Genomic DNA, 26604 nt, shown 5'->3' with positions numbered 1-26604 from the left:
CACTCAAGGAGACATAATACAGAGATTTCTTTTGCTGGCTACATTATGGATTCTCTAAGGCCACTATTAACATTGCATTGTGTTTGGAATAACGAATATGAAAACTAATATCGGACAGTACCAATTTTTTTGGATAAGGTAAGGTGCTTTTTTGGGAAATAGCATAGTGTTAGTAAATTGTTTTGTCTCTGTAAAAGCCAAATGTTCAAGAAAATAATGAAAGAGATAGATTTGTGTGGAATATCATAGCACTATTTATGTATACACAGCACCCTTTATTTGACAGGAAATAGATAAATAGTATGTCAAAGCACTAGCCTGTCAAAAGTAAACATCCAAACATGTTTAATATGAGAAATATCTGAGTCTGGACCACAAAATCAGTCCTAATTGATATTTATACAGCATATGAATGCTGAATAATTAAGATTTCCATTGATGTACAGATTGTTAGGATAGGACAATATTTGGCCAAGACACAGCTATTTCACAATCTGGAATCTGAGGGTGCAAAAAAAAAAAAATTGTATTAAGAAAATCGCCTTTAAAGTTGTCCAAATGAAGTTCTTAGCAATGCATATTACTAATCAAAAACTAAGTTTTGATTTGTTTATGGTAGGAAATGTACAATATATCTTCATGGAACATGATCTTTACTTAATATCCTAATAATTTTTGCCATAAAAGAAAAATCGATAATTTGGACCCATACAGTGTATTTTTGGCTATTGCTACAAATATACCTGTGCTACTTAAGACTGGTTTTGTGGTCCAGGGTCACATTAAAGAACATATGGTGTCATGTGCAGATATCTCTCAGTCAGGGTCAGAAATGAACTTTTCCATTAAGAAATTAACTTTTTTTTTTTTCACTACTCAAAATTAGACTATTAAAAATGTAATGCCACAAAAATGTTTAAAGCTTTGCCTATAATATCCTAGCTATCAGGAAATGCTTTTAGAACTTTGGCTAATGTTCTTTCAAAGTTATATATATATAAAATGTAATTTATTCCAGTGATCAAATCTACATTTTCAGCATCATTACTCCAGTCTTCAGTGTCACATGATCCTTCAGAAATCCTTATAATATGCAGATTTGCTGTTCAAGAAACATTTGTATTATTATTAATAATATTTTAGATAGTTGAGTAGTTTTTTTAGGATTCTTTGATTAAAAGAAAGATCCAAAGATCAGCATTTATCTGAAATAAACAGCTTTTGTAACATTATACACTATACAATAAAAAAAAAAACAGTCAGTATATTTAGCAGGGATGCTTTAAACTGATCAAAAGTGATGATATAGACATTTATAATGTTACAGCGGATTTTTATTTCAGATAAATGCTGTTCTTTTATGGAAAAAAAATACTAACATAATTGTAATAATTTCTGGAGGAACTGGAGAAAAATTCAGCGTTGAAATCACAGGAATAGATTTCATTTTAAAATATATTAAAATAGAAAACAATTAATTTAAATAGTAAAAACATTTCAAAATTGTAGTTTTTGCTGTACTTTGGATCAAATAAATGCAGGCTTGGTGAGCAGAAGAGACTTGAAAAACATAAAAAAACTGTTCTGTTCTGTACTGTTCAAAAACTTTTGACTGCTAGTGTAGAGCATATTATTGCTAACTGGGATGTGCACTAATTATGGATAAAACAGAAGTGACACTGGATTAAAACTAAGTATTTGCCATTTTTTCCAGATGGCAGGAGGAATCATCGTCTCTTATGATGACCTGTTTGATCCAGACTATGCCAGCCTCCATCCTCTCGTCTGTCACCTGTGTCATGAGCAATTCCGCCAACCATGTCTTCTGGACTGCTACCACATCTTCTGTGCCAGTTGTCTGCGTGGCAGGACCAATGACAATCGCCTCAATTGCCCCCTCTGTGGGTAAGTACAAAAATCACATATGGGGTGATAAATGAAACCCATACTGGTGCATTATGTTTGACCAATTAAAGCGACATATGTTCACATTTGCGCCATGTGAAAAAAAAAAAAAAGCACTACTCAAAGTTAAATAAGATAATGTAGAAGCTGCCTTCTTGAGATCTCAGTACACTACAGGAGCCTTTACCTCTAGGATTTTAGGGGTGAGGAAATGGAAATCATGACAGAAGCGCTCAATCAGAACCAGCCACTGCAGACTGAAGCCAAGTTGCTCCATAATGGTTTACATTTGGGTCTCCACTTGTTCTAGTTTTCTTCAAGCTGGATGTTGGGTTAATTCCAAACTGATTTTATGCCAAACCTGGATGCCTGTAATCTTTCTTCGTACAACCCAACCATTACAGTTTTGTATACATGACTGTCAAGTCTTCCGTTTTGAAGAGTTGTCCAAGGGTTTGATGACTAACATATGTTCTCCTCATTGTTTGATGCATTTCAGCCTTTTCAATTCATCTTTTTCATTGATCATTTCTTGGTCTTCACTCTGGGTTTCCCAAGGAACCTTTTTGTTAACAATTCTTAGAACTTTTTCCTCACTAGCCACTTTATACTTTAACAAGGAAGTAAGCCTATAGGCTAGACTTCCAGTTTATTAGCCACTATAGGGAAGCAATGAGATGAATAACATTGTGCAGGAAACAGTAAAACTGTTTGCACTACAAACCAGTGTGTTCAAAATTAAGACAATACATTAAATAATATGGTAAGGCAGGAATTTGCAATATCAAGCAAAAAAAAAGAGCTGTTTTGTACAGCTCAAAATAGCTGGATGCAGATGAGACCGAAAGCCAGACCCATTAAATTTACAAATGGCTGTGCACGATCTTACAGGTAAAATAAGTTAACGTTAATAAAGAACGTTATGTGCAATGGAGATGTTCCAAGATGTTCCTTATGGAACCATGCTGATAAAAAAGCCTTTATTGTATTGAATTAAGTTAAAGCACAAACTCATGGTACATGCAACAAACAGACATAATTCTTCCAGGCCAGGAGGTCCTGTTGAGAGCAGCGCAGGACAGTTGGCTTAAGGACAGCTGCAGAACGACCCCAGTGTTCTGATTTTAGCACCATAAGAAGCACTCCACATGGCAGGCTCTCCGATCACATCACAGCATTGTCATTTGACAAAAACAAGCATCTTGGCAAAGGTTCACAGTGCATTGATCCCACAGCTTACAGCAATTACACACAATCTGGTGCTGACCTATTTCATCTTGTTTAAAAGTGACTCAGAGATCTGCTATTTTTTGTGCTTCTTTACAATGTACAGGGAAAATCAGAAGACTAGTAATGCAACTAATGAGCAATAGATGATATGTGGATCAGGGCAAATAATCAGACAATTTTGGAAATTTTGGATAACTAGTTGAGTTCCAAAATCTACCAGCAGTTGGTCAGTACATTTAAAAGTTTTATCCACCTTATTTTTCACCCTTAGTTGCAGGCAACGTCAGTTTTATGGGTCTGGCTTTTGGTCTCATACAAGTCAAAACAGCTTGTTTTGCTGATTGATATTGCAAATTAGTGTGTTTTATTTTAATGTATTATCCTTCTTATGAACACACTGGTTTGTAGTGCAAACAGTTTTACCATTTATTGTTATTCTTCTCGTTATTTTCCTATAGAAGCTAAAACAGTAAAATTCTGAAATATTTTTATTATTCAAAATAACTGCTTTCTAAATGTAATTTATTCCTGTGATCAAATCTAAATTTTCAGCATCATTACTCCAGTCTTCAGTGTCACATGATCCAAAATTCTTTGTATTATGCCAATATTACAACTATTTACAACAGTTAAGGGCTTTTTTTTTTTTTCAAATTTTGATGAATATAAAGATCCAAAGATCAGCATTTATCTATAATAAAAAGCTTTTGTGACATTATACACTATACCATTCAAAAGCTTTTTTTTTTTTGGAAAGAAATTATAGAAATTAATGCTATATGATAATGATAGAACTTTGGCTAATGTTGATAATAAAGACATTTACAATGTTACAAAAGATTTCTATTTCAGTGTAATGCTGTTCTTCTGAACTTTCTATTCATCAAAGAAACCTTAAAAAATTCTACTCAGCTGTTTTCAACATAACAATAATAATAAATGTTCTTGAGCAGCAAATCAGAATATTAAAATGATTTCTGAAGGATCATGTGACTGGAGTAATGATGCTAAAAATTCAGCTTTGAAATCACAGGAATAAATTACATGTTAAAATAGAAAACAGTTATTTTATATAGTAAAAATATTTTAAAAATTTTACTGTTTTTGCTGTACTTTGGATTAAAAAAACAAAAAATCTTACTGTTCAAAAACTTTTGACTGGTAGTGTATATATAAATAATTACATATTTTCAAATGTAACTTATGATTTGATACTTAAAAAGTAGTTTAATTATTATCAATGTTTATGACAGTTGTGCTGCTTAATAATTGTTTAATATTACTATTGCTTAATATTGTCCTCATCGAATACTCTTTTTCTTTTTACAATAGTGTATGTAGAGATCAGCATCAACTAAGAAAAACATATTTACTGACCACTTAAGAGTGTAAACTTAGGATACTCTCTGAATCATTTCCCACTGTTTAGGTCTTAATTATGTCTGCCGATCCAACTGCTGTAGATAAAACACTATGTTTTGTAGCTTGTTGTAATTCTAGCCATGTTTTGAGCACATAGTGTCTAATGATACAGCAGCAAAGCTTTTTCCCTGCTATATTTATCCATTGTTGCTCACTGCAAACTTGCATTTGTGGCATCTAAGTAGCCTGGCTTTACGAGACCAGCGTAATGGTGCCAGCAGTGTGTGGTTCAGTGGGTAAAAGTAGTGCTTCATTCAGCACTGCAGTCCATTACCACATCCTAACACAATAGAAATGCTGCAGTGTGCTTTTCCAAAGTGTAGAACTTTTTTATTGTCTAGATTCTATTATATGGTAGGCTGTTTGTTTGTATGCGAGTGTGGTGGTGTATTCTTTCAGTTTAGTGTGAGTGTGGGATCTCACTTTGCCACTTAGAGTTGCAGATAATGAAGCTTTTGTACTTCGCAGCACCACACACTCCCTCATGCAATGTAATCTAGGAATCCACCACTTTGAAGCTATTACTGGCACAGAAAAGATGATTATAATGAAAACGAGATAAATTTGTAAATGGACAGAGGGACAGGATGCATACTTGTGTTAGTGTGTCATACAGTAGGGTCCAAATGTCTGAGAAAACACTGAACACATTTATATACAGTGGTGTGAAAAAGTGTTGGCCCCCTTCCTGATTTTCTATTTTTTTGCACGTTTGTCACACTTTAATGTTTCAGATCATCAAACAAATTTAAAGGTTGTATCAGCGATTTCTAGCCTGAAACATAAAGTGTCAAATTCAGCTGACCTTTCATCACGATCCGCTCGCTGCCTGCCCCATAAATTGTCTGTGAAAAAAACGCGTCTCTCTGGTCAGCCTAGGGTCCGAGATATGCCAAAAAAACAATCGGCACTACCAACCTTTCCACAGATAAACAAACAGTGTTCCAACCAATCAGCGTCAGGGGTTTGGTGTTGTGGACTTTTGCTCCGCCTCCCTCACATCCCTGCACCAGTAGGAAAGTCCACAACACCAAACCCCTGAAGCTGATTGGTTGGAACACTGTTTGTTTATCTGTGGAATAGTTGATAGCGCCAATTGTTTTTTTGGCATATCTCGGACCCTAGGCTGACCAGAGAGACGCGGTTTTTTCAAAGACAATTTATGGGGCAAGCAGCGAGCGGATCGTGAAGAAAGGTCAGCTGAAATTGACACTTTATGTTTTAGGCTAGAAATCGCTGATACAACCTTTAAATATTAATCAAAGATAACACAAGTAAACACAACATGCAGTTTTTTATTATGAAGGGCCCTGTGTGAAAAAGTGTTTGCCCCCTAAACTTAATAACTGGTTGGCCCACCCTTAGCAGCAACAACTACAATCAAGTGTTTGCGATAACTTGCAATGAGTCTGTTACAGCGCTGTGCAGGAATTTTGGCCCACTCATCTTGGCAGAATTGTTGTAATTCAGCCACATTGGAGGGTTTTCGAGCATGAACCACCTTTTTAAGGTCATGCCACAGCATCTCGATAGGATTCAGGTCAGGACTTTGACTAGGCCACTCCAAAGTCTTCATTTTGTTTTTCTTCAGCCATTTAGAGGTGGATTTGCTGGTGCGTTTTGGATCATTGTCCTGCTGCAGAACCCAAGTTCGCTTCAGCTTGAGGTCACAAACAGATGGCCGGACATTGTCCTTCAGGATTTTTTGGTAGACAGCAGAATTCATGGTTCCATTTATCACAGCAAGTCTTCCAGGTCTAGAAGCAGCAAAACAGCCCCAGACCATCACACTACCACCACCGTATTTTACTGTTGGTATGATGTTCTTTTTCTGAAATTTGTGTTACTTTTACACCAGATGTAATGGGACACACACCTTCCAAAAAGTTCAACTTTTGTCTCGTCAGTCCACAGAGTATTTTCCCAAAAGTCTTGGGGATCATCAAGATGTGTTCTGGCAAAACTGAGACGAGCCTTTATGTTCTTTTTGCTCAGCAGCGGTTTTCGTCTTGGAACTCTGCCATGCAGGCCATTTTTGCCCAGTCTCTTTCTTATGGTGGAGTCATGAACACTGACCTTAACTGAGGCAAGAGAGGCCTGCAGTTCTTTAGATGTTGTTGTGGGGTCTTTTGTGACCTCTTGGATGAGTCGTCGCTGCGCTCTTGGGGTAATTTGCTAATTTTTTCTAAAAACTGTGGGTAGTTTAGAACAAGCAAGGGACTCTGAACAACTATCACTAAACAAAAAACACAGCACAGTATTGAGAATTAAGAGTATGTAAACTTTTGAACAAGGTTATTTTTATAAATTCACAGGGTTCCCAAACCTTGGTTAACTTCAAATTCAATGACCTTTCAAAAACTTTCCACGTCTAATACCCTTAAATTCAAGAATTTAATGTGGGGACACATCAGCACATCAAGTGAGAGCAAGGTTACATTGTGTTACCTTGTAAAATAAATTGTTACAGTTTTCATGTGTGAAACAGTTTTTTTTTTGGTTTTTTTTGCATTTATTTTTGTCCATATGACAGAGATCTGATATTCTATTTGTTGTAAATGCATATAAATTAAGCAAGCTAGTATGCACAGGCTATGAAATGTTGGCGAAACAGCAGGAAACAATAAAAAAAATTTTTTTTTTTCAGAAAACTTCTTCCGCACAAAATAATTTCAAGCACATTCAAGGACCTGTAACTATGTATGATTATTTTCAAAAACTTTCCATGGCTTTGAAATAATTTTTTCAGATGCACAAATTTTCAAGGATTTCAAGGACCCGTAGGAACCCTGAATTCAATTATTTTCTCTTGTGGACTATATGTAAACATTTTGCTTGTGAAATATCTTATTCAGGTCAGTACTAAATAAAAAAACAACATGCATTTAGTATAACCCCTCTTATTTAGATCAAATAATTAACATTTTGTAGATTCTGTATGTAAACTTTAGACCTCAACTGTACCTATATGTGACCCTGGACCACAAAACCAGTCATAAGGTTAAATTTGACAAAACTGAGATTTATACATCATATGAAAGCTCAATAAATAAGCTTTCTGTTGATGTATGGTTTGTTAGGATAGGACAATATTTGGCTGAGATACATCTATTTGAAATCAGAAATCTGAGGATGCAAAAAAATCAAAAAGACTGAGAAAATCACCTTTAAAGTTGTCCAAATTAGGTTCTTAACAATGCATATTACAAATCAAAAATTACATTTTGATATGTTTACAGTAGGAATTTGACAAAAAATCTTCATGGAACATGAACTTTACTTAATTTCTTAATTATTTTTGGCATAAAAGAAAAATCAAAAATTTTGACCCATGCAATGTATTTTTGGCTATTGCTACAAATATACCCCAGCGACTTAAGACTGGTTTTGTGGTTCAGGGTCACATATATGTATAAATTAGATTTAAATAAATGGTCAAATTGTTAAAAATGTTAAGCGTATTTACTAAATATGAATTTATGTTTCTTGCAGATACCCCTCAGTCCTGATGGGGACAAATGAACTTCCCCCAGAGGACCGTTTGCTTGGGTTCCTGGTGGATAATTCGACAGACAGTGTGGCACAGTGTGCTAACTGTGATGTGGAATGCAAAGCACAGGTGCCTGAACACCATACATGCACTTCATTTATTTATAGGCATCAGCAGTAACAGCAATAGTAATCTCTTTGACTGTATGTGCATGTGTACACAGTATGCTGGGCCGATGTATTACTGTAACACCTGCAGCCAGCCACTGTGTGGAGAGTGCAGAGAACTCACACACAGCGCCAGGATGTTTTCCCAGCATGAAATTGTGTCACTGGCCAAACGCACCAAAGAGGGCCACCGCAAGTGCTGTGAGTTTATTCCATCATCATCCTAATACATGTAGATTACTTTTGCCATCTAACACTCAATTAAAAAGATAGTTCACCCAAAAATGAAAATTCTAACCTTTCACCCTTATGTCATTCCAAACCGTAAGACCAAGACATTATTATATTTTTGATTAAATCCGAGAGCTTTCAGACCCTGCATAGACTACCAATGCAACTACCAAGTTCAAGGCCCAAAAAGGTAGTAGGACATTGTTAAAATAGTCCATGTGACATCAGTGAAACAACCGTAATTTCATGAAGTTATGAGAATACCTTCTGTGCACAAAAAAAAGTCTTTATTCAACAATAATGTGTCAGTTGCACTGCTGTCTATGCAGGGTCAGAAAGCTCTCGGATTTCATCAAAAAAATCCTAATTTGTGTTCCGAAGATGGACGAAGGTCTTAGGGGTTTGGAACGACATGAGGGTGAGAAATAATGACAGAATTTTCATTTTTAGGTGAACTATCCCTTAGAAATGCATATATCATCAACGTGTGTGAAGTAAATACATGTTTCCTCTGATGTTTTGCGTTTTTACATCAGCGCTCCATGAAGAGTTGTACATCATGTTTTCAACAGAGAAGAAGTCCATGCTGTGCATCAAGTGTTTCAGAGACATGCAAATGTAAGACTTTTCAGTTTGAATAATAAAAGATCAAATTTCAAATTAAACGAATGTGACAAATATTTAACTTTGTGATATAGCGAGAATCGCACCAACTGCATTGACATCGAGACTGCATATGGGCAGGGATGTGAAATACTGGATCAAGCTGTTCTGGTAAGTAAGTAAAAAGAGTTAGAAGAAACAGTTTCAGAAGTGTGTGTGTGTGTGTGTGTGTGTGTGTGTGTGTGTGTGTGTGTGTGTGTGTGTGTGTGTGTGTGTGTGTGTGTGTGTGTGTGTGTGTGTGTGCGTGCGTGTCATATAAACTCTACTTTATAGAAAAAAGTACACATTTTGCAGTGAATATTACATTATAAATAATGTACACTGTTTGGTGTCAGAAAGACTGGAGTAATGGCTGCTGAAAATTTAGCTTTGCCATCACAGGAATATATGTGACCCTGGACCACAAAACCAGTCTTAGGTAGCACTGGTATATTTGTAGCAATAGCCAAAAATACATTGCATGGGTCAAAATTATAGATTTTTCTTTTATGCCAAAAATCATTATTAAGTAAAGATCAAGTTCTATGAAGATATTTTGTACATTCCCTATTGTAAATATATCAAAACTTAATTTTTGATTAGTAATATGCATTCCCAAGAACTTTATTTGCACAATTTTTAAAGGCGATTTTCTCAGTATTTTGATTTTTTTGCACCCTCAGATTCCAGATTTTCAAATAAGTGTATCTCGACCAAATATTGTCCTATCCTAACAAACCATACATCAATGGAAAGCTTATTTATTCATTTATTATGATGTATACATCTCAATTCCCAAATACTGACCCTTATGACTGGTTTTGTGGTCCAGGTTAACATATTACATTTTAGAATATATTAAAATAAAAAATATATTTAAAACTGTAATAATATTTTACACTATTTCTAATTTTACTGTATTTTTAAACAAATAAATCTATTTATAAGAACATTACAAAAGCATTACAAATAATAGTGTACAGTTGAAGTCAAAAGTTCATATACACCTTGCAGAATCAGCAAAATGTTAATTATTTCATAAAAATAAGAGGCATCATACAAAATGCATGTTATTTTTTATTTAGTACTGACCTGAATATTTCACATGAAAGATATTTACATGTAGTCCACAAGAGAAAATAATAGTTGAAAATAGTTTAACAGTTTACATACACTTGATTCTTAATACAGTGTTGTTACCTGAATGATCCAAAGCTGTGTTGTTGTTGTTTTTACTGCTAGTTTTTTACACGAGTCATGTTTGTCCTGAACAGTTGAACTACCCGCTGTTCTTCAGAAAAATCCTTCAGGTCCCACAAATTCTTTAGTTTTTCAGCATTTTTGTGTACTTGAACCATTTTCAACAACAACTATATGATTTTGAGATCCTTTCACACTGAGGACAACTGAGAGACTCATATGCAACTATTAAAGAAGGTTCAAATGCTCATTGATGCTTCAGAAGGAACCACAAGCATTAAGGGCCAGGGGGTGAAAACTTTTGAACAGAATGTAAATTTTTCTTATTTTGCCTAAATGTATATATATATTTTTTCATTTAATACTGCCCTTCAGATGCTACAGAAGATACTTACATGTTTCCCAGCAGACAAAATTATTTAATTGTTTTTTCTCTTGTGGACTTAATATAAACGTCTTTTATGTGAAATATCAGTACAAATTATTATGTGTATACTGAAGAATACAATGATTGTCAAATTTTGAAAAGAGATGACTATAAAGTTCTAGAAGCTGCTGGAATGTATGAGCAACATCTGGGTTGAAGAGTAAAACTGAACCCCACTGTGGAGGGCCGACAAGTGGCTGCATTTTGTACTAACCTGTTTTGCCATGTAGGCGGTGAAGGAGCTCCAGACGTCAGCGCGAGAGGCCATCGTACTGCTGAAGGCCATGCTGGGTGAAGTGCGGACAAGCGCAGAGGAGGAGGAAACTGCTATCTGTACTCTATTCCACAATATGCAGGTGAGGTAACACTCCAGAAGGGGGCGCACTGAGACCACAGACCAGAATAATAAGCAGCTCTGTAAGAGATGAAGAATTCTTAGACATATATCATGTGTTGTCCAAACCACATAATTTAAGGATAATGTAATTTACGTTAAACAGGTTAAACATGTGCTCAAAGCATCACTGAAAATTGTTGAGGATGAGCATGTTGAGGATAAAACAGTCTAAAAGTAAAATCCATTCTTTTCTTCCAAGGAAAAGCTCGCAGAGAGGAAAAAGGCCCTCTTAAAAGCTGCTGAAAGGTAAATATTGTCCAAACAGATCCGGTAAGTCTAAATTGTCTATCCGTTACCCACAGGGCTCTGGCAGAGCGCAGGGTTGTGGTGAGATGGTCTGTGTTGGAACAGCCGTTGCTTGGGTTGCGTTTCATGAGTCCTGTTATTTGTTGAGAATTTTTTTTTCCGTCCCCTTCCCATCATTGCCTGGAAGCTGGCTTGATGTCTTCCAGGAATTAAGCTATTTATGTCAGGCTGCAATCTAGGACTCTGCGTGTATGTGTGTGTGGGTTTTTGTATTGGGGGCACGCAAGAGCAAACAAAGGACGAAATGTTAAAATATGGATGGTTGGGAAAATATAGTGTATTTTGTACGTAAAGTTTATGCATTGTGTATACATCGGCCTATTGGCTACTAATATGATTTTTATCATTATTATTATTTTTTTTTTTTTTATGGCAGTCAACATGTAGAGAAGGAGAAGGTACTAAAGGAACAACTTTCTCACTTGGCCACCCTCCTGCCCACTCTTGAGGTGCTTTAAGAAGATAGTTTATTCAAAAATAATGATTATGTCATCATATAATCACCTTCTTGTCATTCCCAAACTTTGTGACTTTATATCTTATCTCTGTTCTCAGGTGCACCTGGTCATCTGCTCTGCTTTTCTCAGCTCAGCCAATAAGTACGAGTTCTTAGATATGGGATATGTAAGTAGATCTTTTTTAAATACACTAGCTGTTAAAAGTTTGGAATAAGTAACATTTGCAATTAATGCCTTTAAAATGCTCACAAAGGCTGCATTTAATTGATCAAAAATACAGTGAAACTAATATTGTTAAATATTATTATGATTTTAACTGTTTTCTATCTAATTTTCAGCTGTCATTACTCCAGTCTTCAGTGTCACATGATCCTTCAGAAATCATTCTAGTATGCAGATTTGCCAATCAATAAACATTTCTTATTATCTTTTTTTTTTTCAGCAAGGATAAGGTTAATTGTTCAAAAGTAACAGTAAAGACATTTTTTCCACAAAAAAAATAATTTTTTAAAAATTATATTGTTCATTTAAACATTCTATTAATTCCGGAATCCTAAAAAAAATGCATCACTGTTTCCACAAAAATAATAAGCAACAAAAACCGTTTTTAAACAATGCTAAAATTAAGAACCATTAATCATTATTAATCATTGGTTACCAGTAATTAATAATAATTGAATACCAAATTAACAAGAATTATTTCTGAATGACTTCTGATTTCAGTTTTGCAATCACAGGATTTAATCACATCACATTCAATGTTGTAAATTAATTTCTTAATATTTTTTATTATTTTAAACTGTAATAATATTTCACTATATTACTGTTTTACTGTATTTTTGATCAAATAAATGCAAAATTAAAATAAACTGTCAAAAACATTTAAAAAATGTAATCATTCCAAACCCCGTTTCCGCCACTGAATAAAAAAAATTCATGCGACTTTTTGTCTTACAATTCTGACTTTTTTCTCTAAATTGTGGAATATAATCTCGCAATTGCGGGTTATAAAGTAAGAATTGCATGATATAAACTTGCAATTGCGAGTTATAAAGTCTGTATTTTTTCTTAGAATTGGGAGATATAAACTTGCAATTATGAGTTATAAAGTAAATATTGCAAGATATAAACTCACAATTTTGACATTTTCTCGGAAATGCATGATATAAACTCGCAGTTGAGAGATATTAAGTTAGAATTGTCAGATACAATCTTACAATTCTGACTTTTTTTCTAAGAAGTTGTGAGTTATAAAGTCAAAATTGCATGATATAAATGTACATTTCTCATAATTGCACTCTTTAAATGCAATTGCAAGTTATAAAGTCAGTCACAATTTTGACTTTTTTCTCAGAATTGCGTGATATAAGCTTGCAATTGCGAGTTTTAAAGTCAGAATTTCGAGATATAAATGTAAAATTCTGGCCTTTTTTCCTCACAATTCTTACTTTTTTTTCTCTAAAGTGGGATATATAAAGTCCAAAAAAAATGATATGTTCTCAGAATTACAAGTTTATATCTCACAAATCTGACTTACAGTATCTCACAAAAGTGAGTACACCCCACACATTTCAGCAACCATATATATGTATCTATATGTATGTAATCTTCTTAAGGGACAATACTATAGAAATGAAACTTGGATATATTTTAGAGTAGTTGATGTGCAGCTTGTATAGCAGTATAGATTTACTGTCCTCTGAAAATTACTCAACATACAGCCATTATTGTTAAAATAGCTGGCAACAAAAGTGAGTACACCCCAAGTGATGACAGCAGTATGTTATTTAACCATGCAAAGCCACATGTCCTATTATTTTTATGTTTTTGTCTGCTTGACAGGACCATATAAAGTTGTGTATCTTGTATTAGAGCAGTTAAAATTAGGTGCTTTAAGCACAATTCTCTCATACTGACCACTGGATGTTTAACATGGCATTTCAAAGGCAAAGAACTCTATGAGGATTTGAGAATTAGAATTGTTGTGCTCCACAAAGATGGCCAAGGCTATTAGAGGTTCAGTAACACCCTGAAACCGAGTTACACTCCAATGGTCAGGGTCATACAGAGGTTTACAAGGGTTTACAAGCCTTGCAAGGGTCGATCAATGAAGTTGAGCACTCGTTCTGTGTGTCAGGTGCAGAACCTGGCTTCAAAAAAAGACACATGAGTGCTGCCAGAATTGCTTTAAAGGTTGCTGAAGTAGAAGGTCAGCTTGTCAGTGCTCAGACCATATGCTGCACACCGCAACAAGTTGGTTTGCATAGGCATTGTCCCAGAAGGAAGCCTCATCAGAAGCTGGCTCACAAGAAAGCCCGCAAACAGTTTGCTGAAGACAACCAGTTTGCTGAATTACTGGAACCATGTCCTGTGGTCTGTTGAGACTAAGATAAACAAGTTTGGTTCCGATGGTGTGTGGCGATGCCCTGGTGAGGAGTACCAAGAAAATTGTGTCTTGCCTACAGTCAATATGGTGGTGGTAGCATCATGGTCTGGGGCTGCATGAGTGCTGCTGGTACTGGGGAGCTGCAGTTCATTGAGGGAAACATAGATTCCATTATGTAGTGTACATTCTAAAAACAGAACATGATGCCTTCCGTCCAGAAACTAAGCCAAACAGCAGTTTTCCAACATGATAACAATCCCAAACACACCACCAAGATGACAACTGCCTTGCTGAGGAAGCTGAAGGTGATGGGGTGGCCAAGTATGTCTCCAGACAAGCACCATGTGTCTAACGTCCAGCAGCTCTGTGAGGAGTGGAAGAGGATCCCAGAAACAACCTGTGCAGCTCTGGTCAATTCCATGCCCAGGATGATTAAGAGTTCCAGATAACAATGGTGCTAACACAATATATTGACACTTTGGACAAGTTCACTTAGTTTTCACTTTAGTACTCACTTTTGTTGTCAGCTATTTTGACAATAATGGCTGTATGTTGAGTAATTTTCAGGGAACAATAAATCTATACTGCTATACAAGCTGCACATTGACTACTCTAAAATATATCCAAGTTTCATTTCTATAGTATTGTCCCTTGAGAGAGATATGTGACCCTGGACCACAAAACCAGTCATAAGGTTAAATTTTACAAAACTGAGATATATACATCATATGAAAGCTCAATAAATAAGCTTTCTATTGATGTATGGTTTGTTAGGATAGGACAATATTTGGCCGAGATACATCTATTTGAAAATCTGAAATCTAAGGGTGCAAAAAATCTAAATACTGAGAAAATCACCTTTAAAGTTGTCCAAATTAAGTTCTTAACAATGCATATTACTAATCAAAAATTACATTTTGATAGGTTTACAGTAGGAATTTTACAAAAAATCTTCATGGAACATGATCTTTACTTAATTTCCTAATGATTTTTGACATAAAAGAAAAATCAATAATTTTGACCCATACAATGTATTTTTGGCTATTGCTACAAATATACCCCAGCGACTTAAGACTGGTTTTGTGGTCCAGGGTCACATATACTAAAATGGTTGCTAAATTAGGGGGGTGTACTCAGTTTTGTGACATACTGTAACTCACAAATGCGAGATATAAAAATGCAATTCCAATTTAAAAAATCTGAATGTTTATATGACTTTATATGACTTTATTTCTCAGAATTGCGAGTTTATATATCACAATTCTGACTTTATAACTCGCAATTGCGGGATAAAATTGTAGAATAAAATGTCATAATTACCTTTTTTAAAAAAAATTATTCAGTGGTGGAAATGGTCTTGAATATTTGACAGATTTTATTTGATGTCCTATGACCCCTAACAGCAGTTAATGGACAGACTGTGTAGCATTGTTAAGCTCCCTCACAAGCTTCGTCCTGTCCAGAGTACTAAGGTGAGTTCACAACCAAACATACCATCCTTTGTGCAAATCTCTGACACCAATTAAGATATGTCAAACCTACAGATAAACACAGACTACCATGCTGAGTTTGCCCACTGTCTGGAGCCTCTTTTAATGTTGGGCCAGCGGAGGCATGGCTCTGTAACTGCAGGAATTGCCTTGAGTAACAGGTGAGCAGTTTATCTGTTACATCATTCATAGTATTATGCAAGAAATATTATAGGGCAGTGCTGTTATTCTACCTCTGTTTGTTTGGCCTTGTACTTGACCGTGTTGCTTACTTTGCTCAAATGTTTTTGAAAAATACATGAATTTATGTTGGTTATATTAAAGAACATGTGAATATAGTATCTGATCCTGGTTTTATAATCAAATGTTGAGATATTTATAAGGGGCTGGACAATAATTCGATATCAATATATATCGCGATAGAATTTTTTTCAATAACGGTGATACGATTTTTAAACCCATTTCCGATATTTCGATATACATTTGCATTTTTTTTGTGTGTGTCCTCGGCAGTTTTTTCCTTAGGCTTTTTAATATTGTCCATATCAATATCGGAATTATATCGTATCGACCGAAATTAAGAAATATATCGTGATATAAATTTTTGCCATATCGTCCAGCCCTACTAGCACAGTCATATTGTGAAAATCTAAACTGCACAACATTTTTGTAATGAATTAATGATAATACAGATAACAATAAACAACATTTATTCAAAATAGAAATCTTTTCTGAAAATATAAGTCTTTGCTATCACTTTTTATCAATTTAACACATTCTTGCTGAATAGAGTATTAATTTCTTTCAAAGAGAGAAAGAAAGATAAAAAATACTAATCCCAAACTTGAGGTGATTATTGTTAAAAAAGTAAAAAAAACAGTTAATTTTTTTTTTAAAATGTTCTATTTTAAATAAATGCTGTTCTTTTAACATGTTATTTATCAAAGAGTCCTGAAAAAAGCATCACAGGTTCCAAAAAAATGAAGGCAGCACAACTGTTTCCAGCATTCATAATAAATCAGCATATTAGAATGATTTCTTAAGGATCATCTGACACTGAATACTGGAGTAATGATGCTGAAAATTCAGCTTTGCACCACAGAAATAAATTATATTTTAAAGTATATTAAAATAGAAAACCACTATTTTAAATCAAATAAACACATCCTTGGTGGGCTCCTATAAAAAGCATTAAAATTGTACTAATCCCAAACTTGAGGTGATTATTGTTAAAAAAGTAAAAAAAACAGTTAATTTTTTTTTAAAAATGTTCTATTTTAAATAAATGCTGTTCTTTTAACATGTTATTTATCAAAGAGTCCTGAAAAAAGCATCACAGGTTCCAAAAAAATGAAGGCAGCACAACTGTTTCCAGCATTCATAATAAATCAGCATATTAGAATGATTTCTTAAGGATCATCTGACACTGAATACTGGAGTAATGATGCTGAAAATTCAGCTTTGCACCACAGAAATAAATTATATTTTAAAGTATATTAAAATAGAAAACCACTATTTTAAATCAAATAAACACATCCTTGGTGGGCTCCTATAAAAAGCATTAAAATTGTACTAATCCCAAACTTTTGAGCGGCAGTGTTTATATTTATCATTTTTAATAAAGCACTGATATGCTATGTTGAGGGTCTCAGATACTCAGAGACTGAATTCTGTTTAATGACTCAACAGGAAGGAGACACTGGAATTACTCTGGTGCTTACTCAGGGGGTTATTAAGCTCCCAAACAGAGAAACATTTATGTAACCCTCCCTGACAAGCACCAGGTGGCAACTGTCCTGTTATAGCCAGAGTTAGTTCTGTGTCTATGAGGTGCCAGGAGCTGAGGTGATAACATGAGGCACAGGGACACGGGAGCCAGACTTCCTGGAAAGCTCTCATTCTGGGAGAAGGGCTCAGAGAGTTATGCCACTGACTGGACCGCTTCAGAGCTTTATTCATAATACAGCTGTATATAAGTACTGTTTCCAAATCAGTTTGGCTCTTTAGCTTGCAGAGATGAAGATTAGTGCAGCAGAAGTGTACGTGTGCTGGTATCAGTGCAAACCTATATGAACAGAGCTTACAATCCTAAATTCCTGTTCTCTGAATCCACCTCAGATCTCGTTGAATTCTGATTTGTGTTCGAGTTGCTAGGGAGTGAACTATATAGAGTTTGTACAAGCACTTTTCCAAGAAACTGGAGGAGAGGACTTGTGTTGTGAGAATCTGCTTAATATCCCATCTATCTGCATAATGTAGCAGCTATTTTCAGAGCTGATGAATGTTAGCTGTGCAGTTCTAGCTTTTGAAATCAGTTTCGAGTTTGTCTAGTATGCCATAGTGCATTTAGTTATACAACAGACCCAAAAAGTATCTGGAAATTAGTATTTAAGTAATTGCATTACATAACAAAAAAATCAATCCATGTGTCATCTGCAAACAAATTATGATCTCTTCTCAGACCTAACTTCAGCTAACTGCTGGCATTAATAGATTTTTTGTTTGAAATTTCTTCATATAGGAAAGAAAAAAAAATCTTATACCCAAGAATGCTTTGACCATATATATGAAAAAATATATAACAATTGTATGTTTATAAAAAAAAGTAATATATTTCAAATGTATATTAAATATATATCAACTAAATACATACCAATACTTTTTTTTCAAGTATGAAAAAACTTTTTTTTCCTCTTATACTCAAAAATGGTTGAATCATATGAAAGCATATAAAAATTGTATAATGTTTATAAAAAACCTTAATATATTAAATATATCTAAAATAATTACATGCAAATAAATATTTATTTTTTCATATTTCTTCATATATTAAAAAACATATATATAAAGAAATATGAAACACACATTTTTTCTCTTATACCCAAAAAAGCTTTGACCATATATTTGAAAAAATATAGCTTTAATATTTTTCATATATCTATCTATCTATCTATCTATCTATCTATCTATCTATCTATCTATCTATCTATCTATCTATCTATCTATCTATCTATCTATCATATAAAGAAATATGAAAAAATATATTAAAAATGTTTATTTTAAGTTAACTAATATATTGAAAATAAGTAAAAACAAAAATATATATGTATATATATATATGTGTGTGTGTGTGTGTGTGTGTGTGTGTGTGTGTGTGTGTGTGTGTGTGTGTGTGTGTGTGTGTGTGTATGAGGAAATATGAAAAAAATATAGACTTTTTTCTCTTATGGCCAAGAATGCTTTGACCATATATATAAAAATATTTTTTTTATATATATATGAAGAAATATGAAAAAATATTTATATATAGCTTTTTCTCTTATACTCAAGAATGCTTTGACAGTAAAATATTCCAATGGTATGAAAACTTTTTTTAAATAGCTGTTTTAATATATTTTAAAATGCTATTTTTTCCTAGAATGGCCATTATTCTAGTCTTCAGTGTCAGATTATCATAGAAATCAGAAAGAAAGAAATAAAATAGATAGAAATCATTCTAATATGCTGATTTGGTATTATTAGAATTTTCTTCTTAATATTTTTATGAAAACTTTTTCTTTTTTTTATTGTTTGATGAATAGGAAGTTCATAAAAAAATTGTAACATTACAAATGTATTTTCTTGTTCCTTTTGATCAGTGCAATGCATCCATTTGATATTTTGTTATGCAATGCACTGTCATACATTTTTAGGTCTGACTTAAGTGTTCAAACATTTGATGGAGCCTTTGCAAAATATCAGCCCTAATCCTGTTATCCCATTGCCATGATTAAAAGTTTCCATATTGAATTTTCATTGCCACGCCACCCCATCTGCTCCGCACGTTTTCACAAAAGACTCGGGATTACAGCCTCAATGCATCCGCACGGAATGGCCAAGGTGATAAGAGATCAGAATGAATACAGCCATTCCGCCACAGCAGCCTCCATCTCTCCATAGAGAGTCCATTGACGCAAGTCCCTGTGACAACTTTCCACATCAATCATCCGTACCGGTCTCAGGTTTGCGAAGCCCTCCACCAAACCTCCTCCTCCATCTGCCCCCGTGCCAACAGACAGGATAGTACGGAGGTCAGGCTTCTCTCACTATTTTTAACAGAATTTCAGAGAAGTGTCTCAGATTCTCCTCGTGGCACAGAGCTCACACAAAGGTGAGCACTTTGTTCCTATGCTGCTGATGTCACCGCTGGTGCCAGCATTTTAAATTGGTAAAAGTTCGGGGGTGGGACACTTGTCACTTAGCCTCGGAGAACATACAGTGTCCAGACTCACTCTTGGGACTTGTAGCAACACGGTCCGTGTAACTAGGATAGAGAGATTAAAGGAGCTTTTACACTAAGGTAACTCTCTTTTTTTGACGTTTGCTTCATTATCAGCTTCTTACTGTTAAGCTTTTAATTCCTGTTCCTGAATCTCAGGAATTTCAAACAGAGGTTTGTGGATGCAGAGGAGGGAATGGTGAATTTCTGTGCACTGTTAATTGTAGGGACTGTCAATAGTCATGAAGCTCTGAAAAGGTGATAAGCAAACAGAATAGCCGTTCAATTTTATTCAAACTAAGTCTGAATGTCTGTTTTGATGGTTGTTACATAATCTGTTATCGCTCTGATTCAGACGTAGAACATTTTAATTTTTAGATTAAAATTGATATTTTTAACTAAAACTATTAAAAAGTATTTTTGTTTATTTTAAATAAAAAGAAAAGAAATGATAACTGTTAGGTTAAAAAAAGTTAAAACATAAAACTCGAAATGTTGTCTTGACTAACTAAAATAAATGTTGATGTTGAAGTACTAAATTAAAGCTGATCAGAAATTTAAAAATATATATATATATTATTCTTTTTTTTAATTATTATCTATTCTCAGGCCTAATTTTAACTTGCAATAACCAAACAATTAACTTGCCATTTTAACAAGTATTAATTATAAAATTATTAAAATTAAATTTTAACATCAGAAAGTGTAATAAAATATCAAAAAACATGTTTTTTTCAATATATATCAAATATGAAAAAATATAGATTTTTTTATAGCCTACCCAAGAATGGTTTGACCAAAAACAGTAAATATTGTAATATTATGATTTTTTTGTTTTGTTTTACATCATTTCTACATCTTTTATTGCGCTGCTTCATATGTGGAACATTTTATCAGTGTTGGTACTATAAAATAATCTATTATAAACTATTAAAATCGTTTTTTGTTTATTTGAAATAAAAAAAAAAAATTAACTATTAGGTAAAACAACAAAACATAAAAGTTAAAGGTGTAGAACTGAACTAACTGACTAACTGAAATAAATGTTGAAGTTGAAGTATTAAATAAAGCTAAACAGAAATATAAAAACTAATAAAATGACAAAAGCACATCAAATTACTAAAACACACAAAACAATTTAAAAAACAAAACTTATTTCAAAATAATACTAAATAATATAATACTATATTACTGACACTAAAACAATACATTAGATTTTTATTTAATAAATATTTTAAACAGTGTGATTTTGGTACAAATAAATTAAATTAAAAATTAAACTAAATTACTTTTTTTAAATTTTAATTCAATTTGTTTGATGTGCTTTTACTTATTTTTTTTAATTGTTATTAAATTTGTGTTGTTGAATGCCTATTTGTAGATTTGCATTTATAACATTCATCTTTTTTAAATAAGTGTTAATATTGTTCATTAAAACTATTTTAGTTTTCATTTATTTTAAGTAAAGATTAAAAGAAATTGTAACTATTAGGTAAAAAAATAATAATTCAAAATACTACTAAATATTGCATTAGATGTTTATGTATTAAATACAACAATGTGATTTTGGTTAAAATAAACTAAAATTACAAAATAAAATAGATGTTGTTTTGTTTGATATGCTTTTACCTGTTTATTGTAATTGTAAATAACAAAATGGATATTAAATTTGTGTTGTTAAATGCCTATTTGAAGATTTGAATTTGTGCTTGCTTTTTCTTTAACTTAACATCTGTCCAATGTCCGGACTATGTGGAATTTAAAAAACTATTCTGACTCTGAAAACCCACCAATCTACATGTGATAAAATAGAATAATGAGAGCATAAGTTAAATAATTAATATTTCTTTTGGGGAGTTTTTTTGAATAAAGCATTGTCATACTTCTCTCTCTCTCTTATCCCACCACAGACTGTCCCCTCCTCTGTCTATGACGTGCCCGTCCCCTTCTCTCAGAGATATGCCTTTTGGCCGCAGGCCCACCTTTCACCGAAACATTTGCACCAAGGTGCTGCTGGCTGAGGGCAGAGAGTCACCCTTCACAGAGCACTGCCGCAATTTCGAAAAGAGCTACAGGGTGAGAATGGCTTTTTATTATATCTAAATATTCCACACATGTATACTCTAAACAATGTTTTGTTTTGTTTTTCAGTTTTGGGTCTCATAAAACACTGTTGTGTTTATGTGAATTATTTTATTATTTCCATGCATTTTTCATATGCCAGATTCTTCAGACAGAGGTCCAGAGGCTGAAGGACGAGGTTCAGGAGATGCACAGAGACCTGACAAAACATCACTCTCTCATCAACACAGACACTATGGATGAGATCCTGGAAAGTTCTCTACTCATTGATGAACAGATTGCGTCTCAGTACTCTGCCGTGCAGACCCAGAGGGCAGTATTTGAGGAGGTGAGGCTAAATTATAATTCAGCTGCAAAAAAAAAATATTCTTTTAAAACACAGCAGCACCTTAGCATATTCTGGATGTGTTTCTAGATATGGGATGTGACCTTTCAGAGAGTAACCGATGAGCAAGAGATCTACGAAGGTGAGGAAAAACAACAAGCTGCCTCAGGGCTCATTTTACCATGCATCTTAAGCTGTTTCCTTCCACTAATTAGTGAACTAATTTGTTTACTAATTACAGCACAGCTCCATGACCTTCTGCAGCTAAAGCAAGAAAACTCCTACTTGACAACCATCGCACGACAAATCGGACCCTACATCTTATCCATAGCGAAAGTAAAAGAGCGTCTGGAACCCAGGTAGTTTTGCTATTTTATTATTGAAATGCCCATATATTATATTCTTAATTTCCATTTGTTTAAAGGGATAGTTCACCTAAAAATAAAAACAACCTCATGATTTACTCATCATCAAGCCATCATAGGTGTATATTACTTTCTTCTTTCTGATCAATACAATCGGAGTAATATTAAAAAATCTTACACAAATGCATTGATTCGCTTTAGAAGGCCTTTATTAACCTTTTTATGACTTTATTGGACTTCAAAATCTCAACAGCCATTCTAAAGAGCTGTGTGAAGCACTTCTTATGATGGATGGACACACTTTATTGGACTTCAAAATCTCAACAGCCATTCACTGCCATTCTAAAGAGCTGTGTGAAGCACTTCTTATGATGGATGGACACACTTTATTGGACTTCAAAATCTCAACAGCCATTCACTGCCATTCTAAAGAGCTGTGTGAAGCACTTCTTATGATGGATGGACACACTTTATTGGACTTCAAAATCTCAACAGCCATTCACTGCCATTCTAAAGAGCTGTGTGAAGCACTTCTTATGATGGATGGACACACTTTATTGGACTTCAAAATCTCAACAGCCATTCACTGCCATTCTAAAGAGCTGTGTGAAGCACTTCTTATGATGGATGGACACACTTTATTGGACTTTGAAATCTCAACAGCCATTCACTGCTATTATAAAGCTTGGAAAAAAACAGAATTTTTTTAAGATAACTTGATTGTATTAATCTAAAAAGAGAAAAGTCATATACACCTTGAGTATTTGAGGGTGAGTAAATTACGAAGTAATTTTTCATTCTTTATTGCATTTTTGGGTGAACTATCCCTTTGCTGAAAATGTACTCACCCTCAGGCCATCCAAAAGTTAGCATTACTTCACTAACACACCAATGGATCCACTGCAGTTGAATGGGTGCCGTCAGAATGACAGTCCGTTTGTAACTTCAAACTGTTAATTGCTTCCAGCCAAAATATCCATCCATAATGTTGCTTTCTCCAGTGAAAAAGTCTTCTTGTCTGAATTAGGAGAGAAATATACACAGATTAGGCACAGTTTACAAGTAAAAAAACAGGTCTAAACAAATATGTCTGTAAATTTTGATGTGAGAGGACAACTTTTTTTACAAGAGGAAACATTTTAATAGATTATGGACTGCAAAAGCCTACCTGATCTCATGACAAAAACATACCTGTTGGAACTTTTTTTTCTTATTAGTACGGCATGAAATATGTACCAATAAGTACATGTGACTGCAGTTTCCAACATAAACAAACACTAGAGGTGGTAAAACAGTGAGCACTTGTAATCATTTCCATGCAGTTATGAATACAGCTCCATGTTTTGCTTTCCGGACATAACAGGCTTGCTCAGTAGCTCAGCCGGCACAGAATTTAGGATGCAGAATCCTTGGGTACAAACCCCATGAAAATCACGACTCACAATGAAAGAGCTAAAAGATTGCAATTGCGCTTTTACATCACATTTGCTTTGGTGCATACTATCGGGTAGGTTTAGGTTTAGTGCAGATGGTACGATATTTTAAATTGTAAGGAGTGAAATGATCTCCTCATGGAATTAAAACCCAGGAACTCTTGCAAATGGCATGCAACAAAACAATAAAGCTAATCTGGGAAAGGGATCTTCAAAGACAGCAAACTACCCCCATATGGATATGGAAATATGGATATTTTTCTTACAAAAATGCATAGATTCACTACATGAGGCCTTTATTCACCCCCTTGAGAATGAATAAATAATGGGATAATTTTTATTTTGGGGTGAACTAACCCTTTAATTGATGGACTGGAGTCATATATTTTTATCTGTCCAGAATGTCATTCTGAAGGCACCTATTTAATGCATTGAGGTCATTGGTGAGCAAGTAATGTAATGCTAGTGATGACATTTCTCTAAAGAAGAAACAAACTCAAATACATTTTTGATGGCCTGAAGGTATATAAATTGTCAGCATAATTTCATTTTTGGCTGAACTACTCTTTTAATACGGGTAGTTGGATATTTGTATTCACAGGTTTCAAAATCCTGAGAACGACTGCATGGACACTGTAGTAAAAATATCTGAGGACACCGCAATGACTACTGAACAAAACAGGTGATGCATTTGATGTTACTGTAACACAGGTCAAAGTGCATATATTAAAACAATATAAGACAGAATGACATATGATTTCTTCCACCAGCTGCAATGAGAAGAGTCGCTCAGCGGTCTACGATCGAGACTCTGGCACAGACAACTCTCTTATCCTGTCGCCTGGTGAGACACTACTAAAGAGCAGTGACTTCTGCTGGCAAGGAAAGCAGATAAATATTTCAAAGGTCTCCTGCGGCAAAGAGCTGCCACTATAGAGCTGCATGTCGGAATGGTGGTGAACACTGGCCGCAAATGTGGCATGTGCTTTCAAGCATGTGCTAGATGTCAACACATGAACATGGGGCTTAACAGTGACTGTAAAATAAGAATGACATGAATGAAACATTAATAACATTTTAAGTGCATCAAATCAAATGCACCTTAGGTATAAAATGTTTGGATCGGATGGCCCATAAATGTTTCACAGACCAGTGGATTGTGACTTTTTTGAGGGTACTTTGCAAGTATCAGTGTAGTTATTGTTTAAGAAATTACTTAAAAAATAATTAACACTAAATATAAATATTGAATAAAAAACTAATAAAAATGACAAAAGCACATAACAAAAAAAATGTTTAATTTAATTTTAAAATTAAAATCTAAAAATACAAAAAGTAATAAAAAAGATAAAATCATTGCTATGTTATTTGTTTTTTTTTAATGTGTGATGTCAAATTAATACTTCTTGTGAGTACAGCCTTTCTGAGCAAAAATAAAATCTTATAAGAAATTATCTATTTAAAAAGTTCAAAGATTTGCTTATCCCTCAAACCAGCTGGATGTTCATAAAATATTTATGCATTTAAAGGAACAGTAGAGACTATCTGTATACCAATGCCAACCAATAAGATTCTACATATAAAAATGAGGGCGGGGTTTCTCAGTGAACTACAGCCATTAGGTTTCTGTGAAATACTGGGTCTGCTGATTATGACTGTCATCACCTTCCCTTTATGTAAGAATGGAAAGAAGGCTGGACATACTGTCATCGGATCAGATTATAGCACTTCAGACCAATGCCCCAGAGTATACTGCATTAAAAGACATAAAGGATAAACATCTAGTTAAGTGTGGAGATTTATGAAAAAAGACAATGATCTTATCATATATAAGAACTATGCGTACTGAGTAGCCAGGTTTGACATCAATATCAATGGGAGATAAATGAGAGCCAATGGCATTTGATGTCAAACGTGTGACACAACTAGTGGGAGTTGAATTTGCATACACTACCTATGTTGAAAAGAGTTGTGCTGATACTTGATACTTTTTGCAGGATTCTTCGATGAATGGAAAGTTTAAAATAACAGAATTTATTTAAAATATTTTGTTTTTGTATCAGTGTAAAAATCTTTTTAAAATGTAATGTGTACTTGCTAAATAAAAGTATAAATTGTTAAAAAATCTCACTGACCCCAAACTTTTCAGTGGTTGTGTATGTGGGAATGCATTTGTAAAAAAAATGAATGTACTGAATATAATAGAAAAATGTAATGTCCAATGATTCTGTTGTTTGTTTCTAATGCAGTTAACTCACCAAAAGTGCAGGCTGTCACCAATAAAGACTTGGCAATAGGTCCTATAAACTTTTCAGATCTTTGACCGTGACACCAGATGACTACTGACAAAACAAAGTCATCTCTTCCAACTATCTCACCTGTCCCTGGCT

General features: G+C 34.1%; 1 protein-coding gene across 1 annotated transcript; it reads left to right on the top strand.

The window, feature by feature from the left end:
* The first annotated feature begins 1534 nt into the window (after nt 1-1534).
* On the top strand, nt 1535-26403 carry rnf207a (ring finger protein 207a). The gene is made up of 17 exons (XM_073826215.1): nt 1535-1905; nt 8050-8176; nt 8271-8415; nt 8982-9063; nt 9144-9219; nt 10945-11070; nt 11311-11357; nt 11794-11866; nt 11973-12041; nt 15665-15733; nt 15806-15912; nt 21920-22085; nt 22234-22419; nt 22507-22558; nt 22658-22775; nt 24816-24896; nt 24985-26403. The coding sequence occupies exons 1-17, from the start codon at nt 1715-1717 to the stop codon at nt 25148-25150; spliced, it is 1881 nt and encodes a 626-aa protein (XP_073682316.1). The 5' UTR covers nt 1535-1714; the 3' UTR covers nt 25151-26403.
* The last annotated feature ends 201 nt before the right edge of the window (nt 26404-26604 follow it).

Source organism: Garra rufa, chromosome 20 (assembly GCF_049309525.1).
Source record: "Garra rufa chromosome 20, GarRuf1.0, whole genome shotgun sequence".
Taxonomy (NCBI): domain Eukaryota; kingdom Metazoa; phylum Chordata; class Actinopteri; order Cypriniformes; family Cyprinidae; genus Garra; species Garra rufa.
This window is presented reverse-complemented; position numbering and strand designations above follow the sequence as displayed.